Source organism: Meriones unguiculatus, chromosome 1 (genome assembly GCF_030254825.1).
Source record: "Meriones unguiculatus strain TT.TT164.6M chromosome 1, Bangor_MerUng_6.1, whole genome shotgun sequence".
NCBI lineage: Eukaryota > Metazoa > Chordata > Mammalia > Rodentia > Muridae > Meriones > Meriones unguiculatus.
Genome location: NC_083349.1, coordinates 40,980,886 through 40,999,624, shown reverse-complemented (window position 1 = coordinate 40,999,624; position 18,739 = coordinate 40,980,886). Strand labels below are relative to the sequence as shown.

The 18,739-nt window shown below is 42.9% G+C and overlaps 1 protein-coding gene across 3 annotated transcripts in view; it reads left to right on the top strand.

The window, feature by feature from the left end:
* The window catches only part of Pip5k1b (phosphatidylinositol-4-phosphate 5-kinase type 1 beta), a 270,694-nt gene that overhangs the window by 196,736 nt on the left and 55,219 nt on the right, over window positions 1-18,739 (top strand). For all 3 annotated transcript variants that reach the window (XM_060387780.1, XM_060387797.1, XM_060387789.1), the window contains exons 8-12: window positions 4,502-4,713; window positions 6,134-6,217; window positions 6,346-6,394; window positions 8,384-8,468; window positions 18,486-18,641. In XM_060387780.1, the coding sequence (XP_060243763.1) occupies window positions 4,502-4,713; window positions 6,134-6,217; window positions 6,346-6,394; window positions 8,384-8,468; window positions 18,486-18,641 (586 nt within the window). The remainder of the gene's footprint in view (window positions 1-4,501; window positions 4,714-6,133; window positions 6,218-6,345; window positions 6,395-8,383; window positions 8,469-18,485; window positions 18,642-18,739) is intronic.

Here is an 18,739-nt window from a genome sequence, read left to right as displayed (position 1 = left end):
AAGCCATGAATTTGAGAGAGTGAATTGGAGGGAATTGGGGAAAGGGAAGGGAGTCCATAGTGTAATTATATTTTAATTTCAAAAAATAAAATACCCAAGATACCACATTACACATTTAAAATTATATTAAATTTTAAATATTAATTAAAATATTAAATCTAACCATCAAATAGGCAGTATCCAAATTTGTAATCATTTCTGAAATCCTTTTTCAATTTTATGTACTATGCAATTCAGCCTCCATCTTGGGGCCAGTACTAAATGTTCTTGAATGATTAAAGAGTCCACCGAGCCCATGACAGGCTTTGCAGCCTGAAACCCAGCCTCATTTACAGCAAAACAGCCTCCCTTTTATCTGCCATTTCGTTGTGTGCACACTAAACAGCAAATGGCAGTGTTTGCAAATATCATCTTAGCTTTTCCTTTGAACAGAGTATACAAAATGCCCATAATGTGAGTGGCATTGAAAACACTGGGAACTTTTATCTTCATTTCCTTGAAAACAGAACACGCAATCACAGTAAATGCTTTCGGTGCCGAAATTTTTGCACAGGCGTGGTAACTATGAGACGCGAGCATATCAAGTGCTTGCATTTTAGGCCTGGAAGCGTAGCATTAGAGATGGTTTGTTGCTAAGTGTTTTTCTTTTTATTTGCACGTGGATAAGGACTGATATGACCAATGTACATTCCTTCCACAACAGGAAGCACAGAGTTAGAACAAGCCTTTGGTGAGCCCAGCGGCTTCTTTCTTTCTAGTGGGAAAGAAAATACAACCTGGGCATGACCACAAAGGGACACACAATGTATTTGGGTTTTCAAGAGGGAACATTTGTCCCTGACGGTTTATAATATAGTTTTCATGGAATTACCATATGAGTTAGGCTGCAAAAATCCCTTCTGAGTCGAAAAACTACAAAGTCTGTAGAAGAAACAGCATGAGCAACATCCGGGCTTACATCTTCAAAGGACCCTTCGGAGTAACTTAGGCGTTTAAGTAGCCAGGGAGGTGAATCTAGACTGGTGTCACAAGGAGACAGGGACTGCAGCCTTGAGAGCAAAGGCCTTTGATGTGCAGTTGGGGCTTTGCCACCAAGCAGTGGCAAGTCGGGGAGGCCTCGGGTAGGGATGAGATGTGACCTAGTCTGGCAATGAGCCCATCCGAAAGGGAAGTTGGAATGGAATGATTAGAGAAGAGGAATGTTTTGATAACACCAGCTGCAGGACTGGGCAGCTAATGAAAGGAAAAGGGGTCCCCCGGAGTCCAAAATTTACATTACAGTGATTTCACATAAAAGAGGGAAGTGAGGCCAAAGAATTGCTTTGGGACAAAATAAGAGTTTAGAGTTACAATATGGACTGTTTAGAAGCTTTAAAGTACCTCGAGGCCACTGGGAATATACAGTCTCTAGCTTAGGGAGGAGAACAAGCCAAAGGTAACAATTTAGGAATTTCCTATAGGAAGGCGGTAGCTAAACTTGACTTCTGAGTTGCACGTACACAAAAGCTAGTGTGCTACTCTGAGGGGCTGACTCAGCAAGGTCACCATCACGTGTCCCTCTGCTCTGCTGCCCCAACCTCTCTCAAGTATCTTCCAAGACTGCTGACTTACTTGCCAGTACTTCTGGTATGTATTCCAGTTGTACTTCTGACTTTAACTGGTTCCTCAGAGAGAAGGAAACATCACAGTTCGTCAGTAAACAGCCTTGCTGCCTTCCAGCCTGATTCCAGTTTTCTGTAGCTCTGAGAATGGTTGTTCCCTTTCTCTCGGCGAGAAAGTAGAGTACTGCCCAAGCTAGATGAAAAAGCGCTTGTGTTTCTGTGCTAGCTTGTGTTTGGAATAGTAAATGTGCAGAAACAGAACCCACCGACCATAGTGACATCTGACAGACTTTCTGGAAATAAATGTGCACCTGCGTGATGAACTGGACTGGGTTTGTAGGCATTGCTCACTCTTAAAGCTCATGCATGGTATGCTTCTGGCAGATAAATTAGTTCCTTTAAATGAAGTGTCTGGGAGGATGTGAATGATAAGTGTTTTTGCCCCTAATTGATGCAAATCCCAAAAACGTGATTAGAAAGTCATAGCATTTAAAGGAATCAGAACTTGCCGCCACCACCACCCCCGGCCCACTAAAACCACACCCATGAATGTATTTGAATTCTTGTTGGACTTTTAATGAACTCAGAATTGAAACTCCATAGGTGTTTGCTTCTAGGGATATGTGTGTTTTCCCAAACTAGCATGGATTATGGGTTGCAATGAATCATAATGAGTCTCAATAGCAAGTAATTGAGTAGTTACTTTATAGGAGGAAATTTCCTAAGCGTTGCCATATTTAATTTTCACAAGCACTGGATGTAATAAGCAATGTTACTGTCACAATTTTATGAATAAAGAGACCCACCTAGGGTCATGGGACTTATGTTCTTTACCCCCAGCTCCTTATCTACCATTGTCTCTAAGAAGGAAGCTATAGTCCTGATGAATATGAGCAGAAAATTCATGGCAGTGATGAACTGCCTCTTGGGCTATCTGGGTTGGGACTGTTCCCAAACCATCATTTCAGTATGGTTTAGAAGCAGGACTGAGACCCTACAGTCCTTGTTTCTGTGTGAAAGACATCAGCTTGCATTAGTATTTATTTTCAGAGACTGAGCCCGTGGCCCCCTGACACAAAGCGGTCTTGTTTTCCATGGCGCCCACTGCTTTGTGGAAGGGCAAGGCTGCCTCCATGAGAACTGACTGCCCTGGGCCAGTGAACAGCAGCATTACTCAGCCCTCCCACGTCCTCCTCCCGTGCTGACGTTAGGGGCGGCTGGTTCTGCATGACTATAAGATCATACCCAGATCTCTGGAAATATAATTTCTATGTCCCAGGCCTCTCAAGTAATATGATTCTAGTCTCAACTGTTGTCTGTCTCTGCTCTAAAAATGTGACTTTAGCATATCAAAAGGTGAAGGGTGAGTCTGTGGCTATAAACATGGTAACGATACCATGTTTATGTAATATTCTCCAGTCTTTGTTTCATCCCTAGTGCTACTCAAAAAAAAGAAGAAAAAGAAGAAGAAAGAAAACAAAAATTGAGGGGTAAATTCTCTAGAATAACTTACACTTGTCTACAGCCTGTTATGTACTTAACACTAATGGCAAAGATGACTGAGACTCAGGAACTGGCAGGTTTCAAAGACTACATATATCCTCCTTCAGGAAGCCTTCCTTTCTCACCTAGCCTCCAGAAAGCTGCGTCCACAAGTATTCTCCTTCCCATCAACTCCCTCTTTCAAATAGCAAGCGTATCTGCTCTAAAAACACTTAGGTTGGGAGCTGGAGAGATGGTCTGGTGGTTAAGAGCACCGGCTGCTCTTCCAAAGGACCGGGCTTTAATTCCCAGCACCCATATGGCAGTTCACGACTGTCTATAATTCCACTTCCAGGTGATCTGACACCCTCATACAAACATACATGAGGGAAGAACACCAATGTACATAAAATGAAAATTAAAAAGAAAAAAAAAAAAAACCCACTTAGGCTGAAGGGAAATTAGAAGCATGAAGAATTCTTGGATTTTGATCCTGCATTGGCCAAGGACCAGGGTCAGGTCTTCATTTCCTGAGCAGCTCTGTGTGAAAAGGGCGGGTATTACAACAGCCTGTGGTCCGGAGAACTCACTCACACTGGTAGAAAAGGAGCACGTGCCTCCTGACCAGGCACTTCCTGTCTAAGGCTGGTTCCGGTGTGCATGTCTCCTGGAGATGATCCGAAGGGTGGTCACCTAGATCTTGTGACCTTCACAGCACTGCTTTCTCTTTTGTCTGGCTACACCGAGCCGTATTTTAATTCCTTCACCTTCCCACTGTCTACAGAGTGGATCAGTTAAGCCCTGTTATTTGTTGAGATCCTAAATTTTACAAAGACCTGCTATGGGGAAATGATGGGCAGCGTTGGAAGACCGGCTTTGAGAAAGGTCATCACTAAACTCGGCAAGATTCAGATGTGGGCGCGCATTCAGAGGCAGAAGCCGAGAGCGCGCATGCACGCTGACAAGGCTGGGTAGTGGTTTCTGTTCTTTGGCTGATTAGGAGTGCGAATGCCAAATTCCACCTTGTGGATCCGTCACTGACGGGCTGTCTGTGACCGAACTGATTCTTTCATCTTCCATGTTTTTCGTCTGTATAACAGAGACAGCAGTAATACCCAGCTCGTAGGGCTGTTCTGAGGGTTGAATCCAAGGGAGGAGTGTGGCACCTGGCATGTGAAATGAGCCTTGTATCGGGGCGTGCTTCCTTTAGATTTGCATAGAAGTTGCATTCTCCCACTGCCTAGGCAGTCCTTCCTGCTGGTGGCCTCACAGTAACTAGGAGTGCTTTGGTTCTGTTGTTGTTCTGCCTGTCTGCCTCTCGATAGACACGTGCAGGTGTGGCTTGTCTGCTGCCCCAGAACTCATGGACTCAAAGGCTCTTTGGGGTGACTGACCTGCTGGGTCTTTTCCTTCCTCAGGTGCTGGAAAGCTTCAAGATCATGGACTACAGCCTTTTGCTAGGCATCCACATCTTGGACCATCCCCTCAAAGACAAAGAGGAGGAGCCCCTACAAATTGTTCCGGATGCAAAGCGGCCTGGGATGCAAAGAGTCCTCTACTCCACAGCCATGGAATCCATCCAGGGTCCAGGCAAGCCTGCAGATGGAATCATCGCAGAGAATCCAGACACGTAAGTGCTGCCACACACCCGTCCTGATTTGGGGGTACCCCAGTCCCTGGGTAGTTACAGACAATCAGCTCCCGACTGATGGCGCTCTGGGAATAGATTCCTGGTTGGAGATAAATGACTTAAACCAGCTTCATTTTGCTTTATCTCTAAACAACTGGATAAGTGGCAGTATCTCAAGTTTGTATCAATATTTCACCCACATGGTTTCTGGTTTTAGATACTTCCTTATAAACAACAACAAATACAAAAACAACAACAAAAAACCCACTGAAAATGTTTATCTCCTCATTTGCTACACATTCAAAACATCTCCCAGAAGAGGGAAGAATGAACTCTGGATTTCAGTAAACATGTACTTAAACAAGCACGTGATGGGAATGATATTGACACTTCAGAGCTGTTTATCTGCATAAGGGGGATTCTGTTGGTCTTACCTTTGTACCCTGGCAGATGTTATCTCTCCCCTCGGCCAGATGTGTTAGTAACTGCAGGCTTCATTTGCACATGTAGAATGCATATTTGACAATAGAAACCATTACCACCGCAGAAGATTGTTGAAATGGTTGAGTCATCACATGTGAGCTTGCTGAGACAGGAGTCAGAGGAAATCACTTCCTAGAGCCATAATAGGCCGTTTTCTATGCTTCTCGGGCAATGGCTAAGCCAGGCGCACATTTTTTCTTTCATAAAGAAAACTAACACACAGTCAGTCTTTGTTGAAACCTTTGCTTGCAATTCCATCTAAATATTCAATACTCCATTGAACAAATTATTCAAATTTGTGAAATGCTACACCGCTATGAATCACATTGCCATTGATGTGAGTAAAGATTCCATATTAGAAAATGTAATATTCAAGTTATAAAACTGCTAACTCCAAATAATCTCCTCAGATTAATACATACATGCATGCATACAGACACATATGCCCTGCAAAAATGTATCCCAAGAATTAATTTTCCAAATTTTCTTCTAGACTCTTGTGTAATGCAGGCTGACCTTGAACTTTCTATGTAGCCAAGAGTGGCTTTGAACTCCTCACTCTTCTGCCTCCTGTGTCTGCCACTATGCATGTGACTTTATGCAGCACTGGGGACGAAACCCGAGGCCTCAGGCATGGTAGACAGGCTCTTCTGCAACCCTAGTATTGCTTTTCTCACGGAGCAATATTTTACAGTGCTCTAGAAATCCTTTCTGTGCTCATGTGTTTAAATAGAAATGACTTTGTAATTAGATTCTTGCCACCCAGCCCTTCAGATGTGACAGCTATGAAGTTATGATCCTTTAAAGTGATGAAAACTCATGGCAATAAAGGAAGAGGTAGTCTAGGGTTCTTAGTGTTTTCAGTGTATAATTAGCAATGAATTTTTGCTTTCTGTGCTTATGCTATAAAATATTTTCCCCTTTGCTCTACCCACAGAATGGGAGGCATTCCAGCTAAAAGCCACAAGGGAGAAAAACTGCTTTTATTCATGGGCATTATTGATATTCTCCAATCATATAGGTGAGAAATTTGGGGAAATGATCTTTCATTATTTCAAATGTAATCAAAATGGGTTTTTTCTGAAAGTTTACCCAATGAGAGAAGTTTTGCATTCTCAGTATTATTTTCCCCATCTTTTTCCTTTTTAGGTTAATGAAGAAATTAGAACATTCCTGGAAAGCCCTCGTTTATGATGGGGTGAGTGACCTGTGTTTTGTTAAACTGTAGATACCTCTAGTCCTGCTAAGGCTGTCACTAGACTCAGAGGAAAGCAAAGGTCTTCCCATGCTGAGAATCTGAATCTGAGGCTCCGATCTAAGAACAAGACCACATACATTTGAACAGCTATTCAAATAAATGGCTTCCAGCCCAACAGCCAGGTAGAGGAGAAGGAAACAAAGCAGTGGTTGTTTCTATGTGGAATGCAAAGGTTCCCTTTGTAAGGTGAGGAGTGAGGCACAGAGAAACGTCAGGTGGAGAAAACATCAGGTCAAGGATTCCTCTTATGAAAAAAATCAAGGTCAGTTAATTTTAGGTCTCCCGGATGAGAAAGATAGGAACCTCACAGCACCTTGAATGCAGAAGGTAGATGCCAAATATCCCAAGGTCATTTGATGTTTTCAGAGATACTTTCATTCCATTACCAGGTCAGTGATCTGGTCTCGCATTAGCAAAGGGTCCCAACCTTTCTGTCTTCCAATCTTTAGTTTGGTTGTAGGAAAGAGATCTGTACTTGTTATGCATTTGTAAAACTGTAAGGTAATCGAGACTTAGTTTCATTTGTTTACAAATGTATTTATTTAGACAGGGTTTTTTCAGACCAAAGATAACAAATGAGGGCCTTTAAGGCAAGGACTGAGTGTCAATCATCCATGGATTCCTTGCTCCGTACCAATATTTGTAAATCACGGCATCTGTTGTGAGAAGCTGTCCATGTGGACAGAAGCTGCCAGTACCATTGGAAGGTCACATGTCACACCAGAAACAAATGTCTCCAGATCCCCAAGGGCCTGCTCAGCCTTCCAAGTGTGCCTGAAGCGCTGTGCCCTTTTAACTTCCCATTGCAGAATTACAGATGTTTCTAACTCGGTGTACAGAGATTCATGGAACAGTGTGTTCATAGATGAAGGAATCCCTGAGACATGGCTGTTCCCAGTATCACACAGCCCATTAGAAACAGACTTCACATCAGGTGCAGATCTCCTGACTTCTGGCTCAATACTCCCTGAAGCCCACTGCGGACCCTTCACAGTGTCTACACTTGAACTTTTAGAAATTTCACTATTGAGATTCAGAAACCTACATTCAAAAATGAGCCTCTACCAGATGAACATAGAGAATCAGCTCCTTCGTCCGTGCCCTTTTCTGGATTATTATAAAATGACCTGACCGTCCTAAGGACTCCTGCTGAACATGAGAGGGACCCGGCCCTTTAATTCAACCCAGTCCCGTGTGATCAGTAGCTAATGCAGTGTAACCTCGGTCTTCTTGCCTTGTTACCTAGGGGTGAGCCACACTCATTTAAATGTCGCCCTTATGCTCTGTGTGTTTCTGTTCCTTACACTGTGACTGAGAACTGTGCTCCTTGCGAAGTTGCAGCTGTTCCTAGCTGAAAGTGCAGATACCTCCTACACAGCTGTACTCGAGACAGGTGCCACCTTCATTCTAAGTGCTGCTCGGATTGCTCCTGTGTGTCAGGAAAAACAGCATCTCAGTTCTCCGCCTCCCCCCCGTGCCCTGGTGGTGTTGACAGAATGGACAATTTTTATTTATGAAGCAGAGTCCTTTGGCTGTCTCCCCTGTCCCTGCATACTCCATTTTATCCTGAGACCATGGACTCTTTCTACTCTGTTTGTTTGTTTGTTTGTTTGTTTGTTTGTTTGTGAGACAGGGTTTCTCTGTGTAGCCTTGGCTGTCCTGCACTCACTTTGTAGACCAGGCTGGCTTGAACTCACAGAGATCTACCTGCCTCTGCTTCCCTGAGAGCTGGGATTAAAGGCGTGTGCCACCATGCCCCGATGACTCTCTTCCTCTTGACTGAGTCTTACCAGCTGCCCCCGGCCCCTCTGGTCCTTCTAATTCTTGGTCATGTTCTATTTCAGACCTTGACTAACTTTTCCTAACTTGAGATGAACATCAAGAGGCAGACGTGTCATCTTTTTTCTTTCTTTCTTTCTTTTTTTTCAGGATACCGTTTCAGTTCATAGACCAAGTTTTTATGCAGATAGATTTTTAAAGTTTATGAATTCCAGAGTTTTCAAGAAGATTCAAGGTAAGGGGATTAATATTTCTTGGTTGTAGCACTTGTTACTGATGTCACCATATATCTGTGGAGAGTTTTTGTTGGAAGAGTTGGAATTTTTTTTTTTGCAGTGGTAATAATGACTAATTATGATTAAATATCATGATTTAATGATGCCATAATAACTGGCCCATTTTTATGTTAAAAAAAATACAGGCTGAATGTGGGGAAAAGCTTAGTTAGTAAAGTGATATGAAAGCATGAGGACCTGAGTTCGAACCCTTAGCACCCCTGTAAAAGGCAGAGCACAGTATAATCTGTGCACTAGTGAGGAGTAGACAGTAGAGTGCTGGAACTTGCTGGCCAGTCCATAAACTTCATGTCCAATGGGAGACCCTTTCTCAAAAGAATAAATAAATAAGGTAGAGAGTGATGGGTGAAGACGCCCAGCATCAACCTTTTGGTCTCCACATGCACACATGTGAACACAACACACAATGTACAGTTAACAGATTTATTTATATGTTGCCATTGGCACCAATAGTTTCAAGAAGAAATCAAAGAGAAAATAGAAGAACCTTAGTGACAAATCAAAGCACACATACTAACAGGCAGAGTGGCACATACCTATAATCCCGGCACCTGAGAAGCTGAAACAGGAGGACTGGAAGACCTCGGACCACTGTTGGGTATACAGTGAGATCCTGTGTCAAAAAGAAAAAAAGTAAAACTCACACAATCCCACACATGGTGGGAAGCTACAAAGGCAGGCTCAGGGTCAAGTCTATAGATCAAAAATTCTCACATCAAAAATTGAAGAAAGCCCCTATAGGTTTAGCTCCGATGTGGTACTTGCCCAGCAGACACAGATCCCCAGGTTGAGCCAGCTTTGCAAAAGAGAGAGAGAGAGAGAGAGAGAGAGAGAGAGAGAGAGAATGTTCTCAAATCAGTACGCTGCCTTCATTCCACGAGTGCTTAAATTACTAGAACAAACTAGGCCCAAAGCTAATAATAATTATTTTAAATCAAGGTGTTACATGGCATCTTATTTATCTTTATACTTAGGGGAAATTTTCTATGTGCATACTCTTAGTGTTCAAACTGTGGAAAGTGGAGAATAAGCATATTATACACACATTGCTATTTCATCATTTAATTAGTCTATGGCTCGCCTTTATAACGAGAGTCAGAATAAGTTAGTCAACCCCAAAATCATGATGTTGGTAATTGTAAATTTTTTCTTATAATATTTGCTGCAGTTTGAAAATGCAAACGAAGCCATGATAATTACTTGCAAGCCCTCTGCCCAGAGCTGCCTAGGTACTAAGAGGTTGATGCACTTCCTCCCAATTTTCACTTTTGTGCTTTAGTGCATTTTTACAAAGCTGATATCCAACAAAGTGTGTGACTGCCGTGTGCAAGATCCAGGTTTGATTTGTCACCACACGTAAAAAGAGGGTTTCTGCTCTCTGATTTTTGCATAGCATTATAATAGAAATCGTTTCTCAAATCCTTGAATATTCCAGACATCATTCAAAGCTGAAATGCGGCCTGAAAATTATAGGGGTGTGCCATAATCTGCTATCCACTCCTTTAGGAATTGGCATTTGCATCATTTCTCCTTTCCCTGTGTCCAGCTAATATTTTTTATGATCACAGTTCCAGATAAATGCTGTGTCTAAATTGGGACTGTTTACTTGGGATAGAGTTCAAGATGTGGATATTAAATATACATAACTGTAGAGAAGCCGACTACAGCCCTCAGCCTCCAGTAGGCTTTTTAAATTATGCCACTGTGATAAGAAAATGCTACCTGATTGTTTTATTTTTCTCAAGTATTGGTTAGGGTCAAGTGTTTCTCATGATTTGTCGGCCATTTATAATTCCTTTGGGAATTAGGCTACGTAATATCTGGCCACTTGTGTTGAGTGTTTATTATTTTTCCGAATAATTTACATAAGCTCGACATTTATATAAACCTTCACCTTATTATTCTACCAGCCTCAAACACAATTGGTTGTCTCATAAAAATTAGTGTCAAATTGAGACACACACACCCCCATAAATTAAATTTTTCTGCCCAAGGTTTTCCTGACCTAAGATAGACCATAAAGTAGTGTTTATTCAGATTGCAAGTCTCTTGTGTTCAGGCTTGTGGCTCATAATTTCCAAGATTTTCTACCTCTCTTCCCCCTGGGCCAGTACTTTATAAAAGAACATGGCCCTTTAATGCTACACACACACACACACACACACACACACTCACTCTCTCTTTCTCTTTCTCTCTCTCTGGAAGAGGAAGGCTTCTCCCGGAGCCTCCTCACTGTGGTTGGTGTTTTTTGTTTCTTGTTTGTTTTTATCTCCCCTTAATGCAGTAGCAAATAAACCTACATCGTAATCGGTGGCTTCTTCGGTTCCAAAAAATACAGTATGTGTCACAGACTTCCCCAGTCTCTGATTTATCATGCTTTTAATGTAATAAGTCTTATTTACTTTTAAAAAGATTAATTTTTTTCTATTTAATGTGTACTAGTGTTTGCCTGCATGTATGTGTGTGCACCCTGTGCATGCAGTGCTCACGGAGGCCAGAAGAGGGAGTCAGAACTCCTGAAAGTAGAGTTAACAGATGATTGTGAGCCATCACGTGGGAACTGAGAACTGAACCCGGGTCCTCTGCGAGAGCAGCAAATGCTCTTAACCCCTGAGCTCTCTCTCTCCAACCCCAAGACTTACTTCTTAACTTTTTCTCATTTTGAGTAATTTTTTATAACAGTATTGTTAAGGCATACATTACATATTACGAAATGCACCTCTTTAAAGTGTGCAGATTTGTGGGTTTTAATATATTCACTAAGTCATCCAGTCATCACAGCTGTCTAATTTTAGAACATTTTTATTACAACCCATTAGTAATCACCATATTCCTCTCCTTCCCAGCATTTCTTTCTGTCTCCACGGTATTAACCGATTTAGGAAGCATCATAGAAACCAGTAGTGGATGACTTGTATGTGTGACTTTCTACATTTAATAAAGTTACATATGTTGTATCATATATCGGCACTTTATTTTTCCACTCCTGAGTAATAGTCTATTGCATGTCACATTTTATTGATCCTCAGTTGAAAGCTAATTTCCAGCTTTCTAGCTTTTATGAAGAATGTTCCTGTGAACGTTCACATGTGAGGATCTGTATGGGTGTATATTTTCATTTCTCTTCTGAAGGTACCTAAAAGTGAAGTTGCTGGGTCGTGTGATAACTCTGCAAACTTTTCCCAAGCATCTGCACCGTCTCACTGTCCCACTGACAACAGTCGAGGGCCTCGTTCTCTACCTCCTCACCCGCTGGTTCTCTCTCAGCTATGCCATATTGGTGTGTGTGGAGTTGTGACTCATTATGCTTTCAGTTTTCGACTCTCCAAAGACAAATAATGTTAAACATCTCATTTGTTCACTGGCCATTTGTATATTCTCAGATTCTTGGCCCATTTTTAGTTCAGTCATGTGCGTGTTGCTGTTGAACTTTTGAAAGCTCTTTATATATTCTGGACGCAAGCCTGTTATCAGAAACATGATTTCCGAATGTTGTAAGTTTTCATTTGATATTTTTGTCGGTGTCCTTTAAAGAACATTTCTTTTTTAATTTAGATATAGTTCCATTCTCTCTTTCTCCCCCTTCCCTCACTGCATTTGATGTGGTGTAGATATGTATCACCTCCCCAAGGTCTTATTTCCTTTTAATAGTCACACAGTTTCACCTCTTACAATTAGGTCTATGAGGTAGGATTCCTTTTCTCTCATTTTCTCACTGTATTTCCAGTTCTTCCATCACCGTTGAAAAGCCTGTTTTTCCCGTGTTGAATTGCTCTGGTGCTCCTGTTGGAAATCAATTAACACAGTTAATTGTTGTATGTAAAGATTTGTTTCTGGACTCTCGTCCCATCTTGCTGATCAGTATGTCCTCCCTTATCCAAGTCCCCCTGCCCCAGTGCTTGTATTTCAGCTGTCTGTTTTGCATTCAAGAATCACGAGTCATTCACCTGTTCTTCCTCCACTCATCCATGCTGGGCCCTTAGTATTTCTACGTGGCTTTAATAGTCATCTTGTCAGTTTATGTTTTCAAAAGGAAAGCAGCATTTTGGTTTGGGTTGATTCTGTGGATCAGTCTGGGAAGCTCTGCCATCTTAATAATATGATGGCTTCCATTCCATGAACATGGGCTGTCGTTTTATTTAGGACTTAATTCATTTCTTTTCTTGTATTTGTATTTTCAGCATAGAGGTGTCAGTTTTGTTCAGTTAGTTGGTTAACAGTTGATTTGGAATTTTGTTGTTCATTTGTATTACAAACTTTTAAAGAGAAGGAGCGTATTTTTTCCAGTGCTGGAAACTGAAGTTAGGGCCTCTTGCGTGCTGGTCAAGTGTTCTATCACTAAATCTACACCACCAATTCTACTTCGTGCAAATCTTTAAAATTCCTTTCCTGGTCCCTGTGGTACTTTTTTGATAGATGAAATGGGTCAGAATCTAGCTCTGTTGTTCCCAAGTTCTTAACAACATGCTCAGGACCGTGCTTCTGCTTAGGCAGTGGGCACCTCATCCTGGTTGCCGGTTGCCTGTTCTGTCACAGTAGAAAAGGTGATTTCGTCCTCTGCCTTCCAGTGAGCTAACGTATTCCGGGCCCGGCTTGTTTCTCTCGTAAGTTTCACTCGCTTTACTTGAGTCTTTCATTGGATGTAAGCTGTGCAGACCCAGCACCCAGGGCAGGAATGGGGGAGGCCTGCTGTGTGCATTTGGGAAGGGCTGCAGGATGCTCCACATGGATGCTGGGTCTTCTTAGTGTCTTCAGCAGATCCTCCTAGAGATTACCTTCACACGAGGGTGGTTTTGCCCATCCATCCTTGGCCAGCACCATGCCCAGGCCTTCAGTCCACTCCTCCTGTGACTGAAAACAACCCCTCAGGGCCGCATCTCTGTGCCTCTCCTGTGGTGCCTTTCTCCCCTTGAGAGCTGTGCACACTGGCAGCTGTCTCGTTACCTTGTTTCTTCTCGCTCGCGAGCACACTCCAGTTGAATGCCGATCCTACCACTCCACCGAAATTTTCCTCTTGCAGTTGCCAGTCAGCAGCCTCCTCCAAGCTATTTAACAGCTTTCAGCCTGTTGTTTTGTTTTGTTTTGATTTGATTTGATTTTTAATCTCTGAAGCATCGGAGACTACTAGTCATACTCTTGTGAAGTGTGTCTTCACTGTCCTTCATGACTCTGGACCCTGCTTCTTCGCCTTCAGATTCTCAAGCTCCTCTCTGGTGACCTTAGGTGTCTCTCCAGCTGTGCCTCAACATTATATGTGCATGTTCTAGATGCGGGCCAGAACTTTGTCTCTTCCCTTTATACAATTCTCCCTGAGTAACTTCCCCATGCCCATCACGGTCCCTTACCTTCTGTGGGTCTAAGGTTACTTCCCATACTCTGTCACATCCCCTTGCCTCTCCAGCCCTCTCACACACCATGATTTTTTTTGAGCCCACCAAGTTCATAGGAGAGGTTGGTTGCCCCCCCGCACAGAGCCTGCCTCTTTTCCTGAATCCACATCCCACCATCAGGCACGGTAACCCAGACCACTAATACGTCCATCATGCCTTGACTCCGCCCCACCTAGCCACTCACCGAGGCCCGCAGTCTTACACTCAAAAACATGAGGAGGCCACTCCTTCTTGCGTGAGGCCACTGTGGACGTAATTTGGGTTTTTTATGAATTTTTTTTACCTGAAATATATTCATATAGCCCCCTCCCGTAAAGGTCTGTTTGTGCCCAGCTGTGTCCCTATACAATCCAGTCCCTCTCTACAATGCAGCCAGAAGAATGAGCCTGACATACAGCTATACTCTCTCTAACTTCCCATTCAAACTGTTTAACAACAAAAAATAGTTATTATAAGTTTGGGAGACGGAAACTTCCATAGGGTTCTTTGACTACAAAGCCCTTCACAGAGCTCCGGTGTCTACTGGTGATGTGGCCTCTGTCCCTGCCCTGTGACGTTGCTTCTCACCAACCCCACCTTATACACCCTCTCTTCTTGGCTCCAGCAGCTCGGAACGCATTAAGTTCTTGTTTGACGAGTAATACGATGAATGGGTGAAATGTTCACCACCACCATTTCAGAAAGATGCAATTTAATTAGTGCGCTTGGGACTTTACAACAAAACCGTTTCATCAATGATGGCTAAAAGCCCTAATGCTTAAGGACATAACTTTGTTATGAGTTAAGATCCTGTACCAAGAAAAGAGCACTGGTCTTCAGTCTTCGAGTATCTTTTTTTGTTCCTTTTTTGTTTTGTTTTTACTTTTTGGCCTTCTGCCTTCTTCCATCCATTCATTCCACCTTTCTAGGCAGTAATGTCTACAAAATTCCTATATTTTCTAGAAGCATTAGTCACCCTTGTGTTAAAAACCTCTCTGAAATTCTTTGCCCAGGTAACCTGCCTGGACCTGATACATCTTCTATCTTCTAAGGGTATACCAGTTCTTCCCAAAAGGAGTTTTAGGTAGGAAAAGATGTTCAAGTCCTGTAGTGTTAATTCAGAGATCACAGGAAGATAGAAAAAACCTCTCAAGGAGAGGAAAGAGCCCGTGCAAAGGGCTGGGGGTAAGAATAAAGATGGGGGGAGGCTCAGGAAAGGCAGATGGTTGAGCTGAAAGTGGTCAGATCTAGAGACAGTTGAGTGGCAGGCTGCAGGCTGGAGATGGGCCCAGGTGCCTGATATCAGACATGGTTTAGCTTAACGGTTCTCAATTTGTAGGTCCAACCCCTTTGGGGGTTTGAACAACCCTTTCATAGGGGTTACTTAAGACCACTGGAAAATACAGATATTTACATTACAGTACATAACAGTGGCAAAATTACAGTTATGAAGTAGCAACAAAAATAATTTTATGGTTGGAGGTCACCACAGCATGAGGAGCTGTTACAAAGGGTCACAGCATTAGGAAGGATGGGAGCCACTGGTTTAGCTAAAGACACGCTCAGAGAAGGAGTGGGCCGTGGAAACCAGATGATAGATCCTGCTGGGTGGATGTCATGGGGCACATATTTAATGCCAGCATTCAGGAAACGGGCAGTCAGATCTCTGTGAGTTCAAGGCCAACCTGGGCTACATAGTGAGTTCTAGGACAGCCAAAGTTAGAGAAACCCTGTCTATAAATAAATAAATAAATCCTCAGATATCCCTAAGGCATTCAGTTTTCAGCCAGATGCAAGTCAGTTTAGGTTGAAAATGGCAAGGCTCATATGTGGACTGAGGAACTCACCATTTAGGCAAAGTTGTTAGCTCTTGCTACAGGTATTCTGTGGTCTTGGCAGAGGTTTGTTGCCAGGGGCCCTTCTGCTGTCTTTCTCATTTCACACCCCCAGGCTGACCCTCCTGAATGTCTTCCTCCACTGTCCCTCTTTTGCCTGCTCCACCTTACACTGCCCATGTCCTCATTCTCTGAGCTGGGTCTCGTCGTTGAGCATCAGCATCTGAGTAAGAACAGTGGAGTGGGAAAGCAATGCTCAGACTGTCTGCTCTTAGGGTAACTTTATATCTTAAAAATTAGTAAGGACCCCCACACACACACACAAAGAACTGTCTACGTCTTACAGAAATCTGAATTGGGAAAAACATATTATGAATTACTGATTTTTACCAGTTCACAATAAAAACTTATTGGGGTCTAGCTGGGCAACTTGTCCCACAGGCGTACCCCTAAAACCTAGGTAAATACAGATGCAAAAGTAAGCGTCTGAAATCCAGGCACCCCTGCAGGGAGATGGGAAGCAGAAACGTGAGGTCCCTGGAAGCTCTCAGGCCAGCTAGCCTTGGATACTCACAGGGCAGCAAACAAGAGGCCCCTGCATCTCTGTCATGGTAGAACAGCAAGAACTGACTCTTACAAAACAAAATTTTAACATAAAAACAATTGTGGTGATAGTTATGCTTCCTAAAACAACTAGTGAGAGAGTGGCGTTTCTTAGACTATTCTGAAACTCTGAGTATCTGTCTTAGTTGAGACTATTTGAAGCCTTGCATCTGTTTCTGAATTCAGCCTGTGAGGACAGCACAGTCCACTCAACCTCTGGAAAACTCATATCGCTTTCATATTCCTATAAAAATAGTTCAACCTTGTAGTTCACCTGAAGTGTCAGGGACCCCTACCAGTGTCCAAACCACAGCTCTTATTCTCTGACTTAGACATAAAAAAATAAAATAAAATTGCTCTACTTAGAAATCTAAAGATACTATAGCAAAGGGCAGGAATGTGTCATGGTTCATAAAAGATTAACGAAAGTAGGGGGGAATATTACAGCAGACACCAGCGTGTGGGTAATCGCTTCCACCTGCACAGTGAACACTGCCTGACAGAATGCGGAGCGAAGGAAAACCAGCGTTCTTGGTCTACTGAGTTATCATTAAAATCAATTGTGAGTAGCCAGGGGGAATGGCAAGATAGCTGTTTGAACATCCAAAATCTCCTTTAGGTTCACACAGCTATGCTCACGCATGCACACACACAAACACACACACACACCTTAACCAGAAAATGAGATTCTAAGGAGCTAGAAAATCAACCATTAATTCATCAGTGAAGAAAACAAGAAAGGCCCCTGAGGTTCACTCTCTAACCCTGTGACCTGGAGCGAGCCCACTCTTCTGCCCCTCTGTTTCTAGGCCTGTAAAAAGGTCCAGCCTCCCTTAGACATTTCAGCAATTTGAGATATGCAATGTGAGTGTTGGCCTCACATTGCCTAAAGAAGGCCCTAGACCATGAATATTACTTATCATGATGATGATATTAATATAAAACTGCTTGGAGAGAGCTAAGCCTTCCCTGCCCTGGAAGCAGGGAGATTGCCCTCTGTTCTTCCCTCATTTGTAAATCCCAAAGTCCTTCTCCAATTAATCTCTTGAAACCTGTCCACAGAAAGCCCTAATGAACCATGCAATCCAAACTCAGGAGAGTCCCAAAGCTAAACATCAGGTGACTAATCCAATTGCTGTCAGCTCACCCCTTTAAGCAAACCTCCAAAGGACTGTGCCAGTAACAAGTTCAGGGGAAGCATGAACAGGTTGCAGCTTCCCTCTTTCCCCCCTCTAATGAAATTCTCTAGCAATATTCAGCCAAGAAGAGTTACTGTACGAAAGCATGAGCATGAGTGGTGAAGATCAGTCTACAGCTTAAGCAGCTCCGACCAAAGCGTCCTCTGTGAAACCACGGGCTTTGGCAAACATGATACTTGGGGAAGTACATTTTCACTGGCTCAGGCTGCCCAGCATGCTGCTCAGACTGGAGACCGCCGCTGCCATTCTGACAGAGATGGGAGAGAAATATACATCTGACAAGGCCACAGAGGAGTTTCAGTGGAAAATCACAAAGAAGCAATTGGAAATAACTTGGCTAAGTTGGGCAACATTCATATACGATTAAACACTGGCACATTTAGAAAGTTCCGGTCCCTGGCTAAAAAAACTGGGGTCATGAGAACTCTCTGAACCACACCATCTGCACTTACCAACTCACCCAGCTCCCAGCATAAGAAAAACGAGGAGGAGGAGGGACAATTCTTTAGCAAAAACAAAAAACAAAACCACGAAGTTCACCTCAAATAAGACTATTTCCAAATCCAACGACAGTTCAACTTAGAATATTTTTCTTAAAATCAAGCCATTTTGAACAAATAATAAAGCCCAAAACACGAACTCTTTAATCTCTTTCTCCATATATATATATATATATATATATGAGCTTTTGTCTTCTATACTCAGATTATGTCTAAAATATTAACTAACAAATAGAATATTAAATTTAGAAATCTGAATCTGATTTTTCTTAAGTTTCGTTTCTTTAGTTCTGTGGTTGTTTTAAAACAGGATCTCAGTGGGTAACCCAGGCCACCCTCCAAAGCCCTTCTGCCTCAGCCTCCTAAGTGCTGGGGCTGCCACTGTGCCCGGCCTTACTGTGGTCACTGCCCCACTGTGCCCGGCTTTAACGACTCCTCCTTGCTGTCCAGTTCTGAAGGCCTCACCCTCTAAGAAGCGGTGCAACTCGATCGCCGCGTTGAAGGCGACCTCCCAGGAGATCGTGTCCTCCATCGGCCAGGAATGGAAGGATGAGAAGCGTGATTTGTTAACCGAAGGACAGAGTTTCAGCAGCCTGGATGAAGAAGGTAAACGTTTGCGTGCGGCTTTTCTAAAACAGAAAAACTCTAGTAAATTCTGTGAGTCGTATGAAGTCACAGTAGAAAAATCAGAGAATACATGCTCC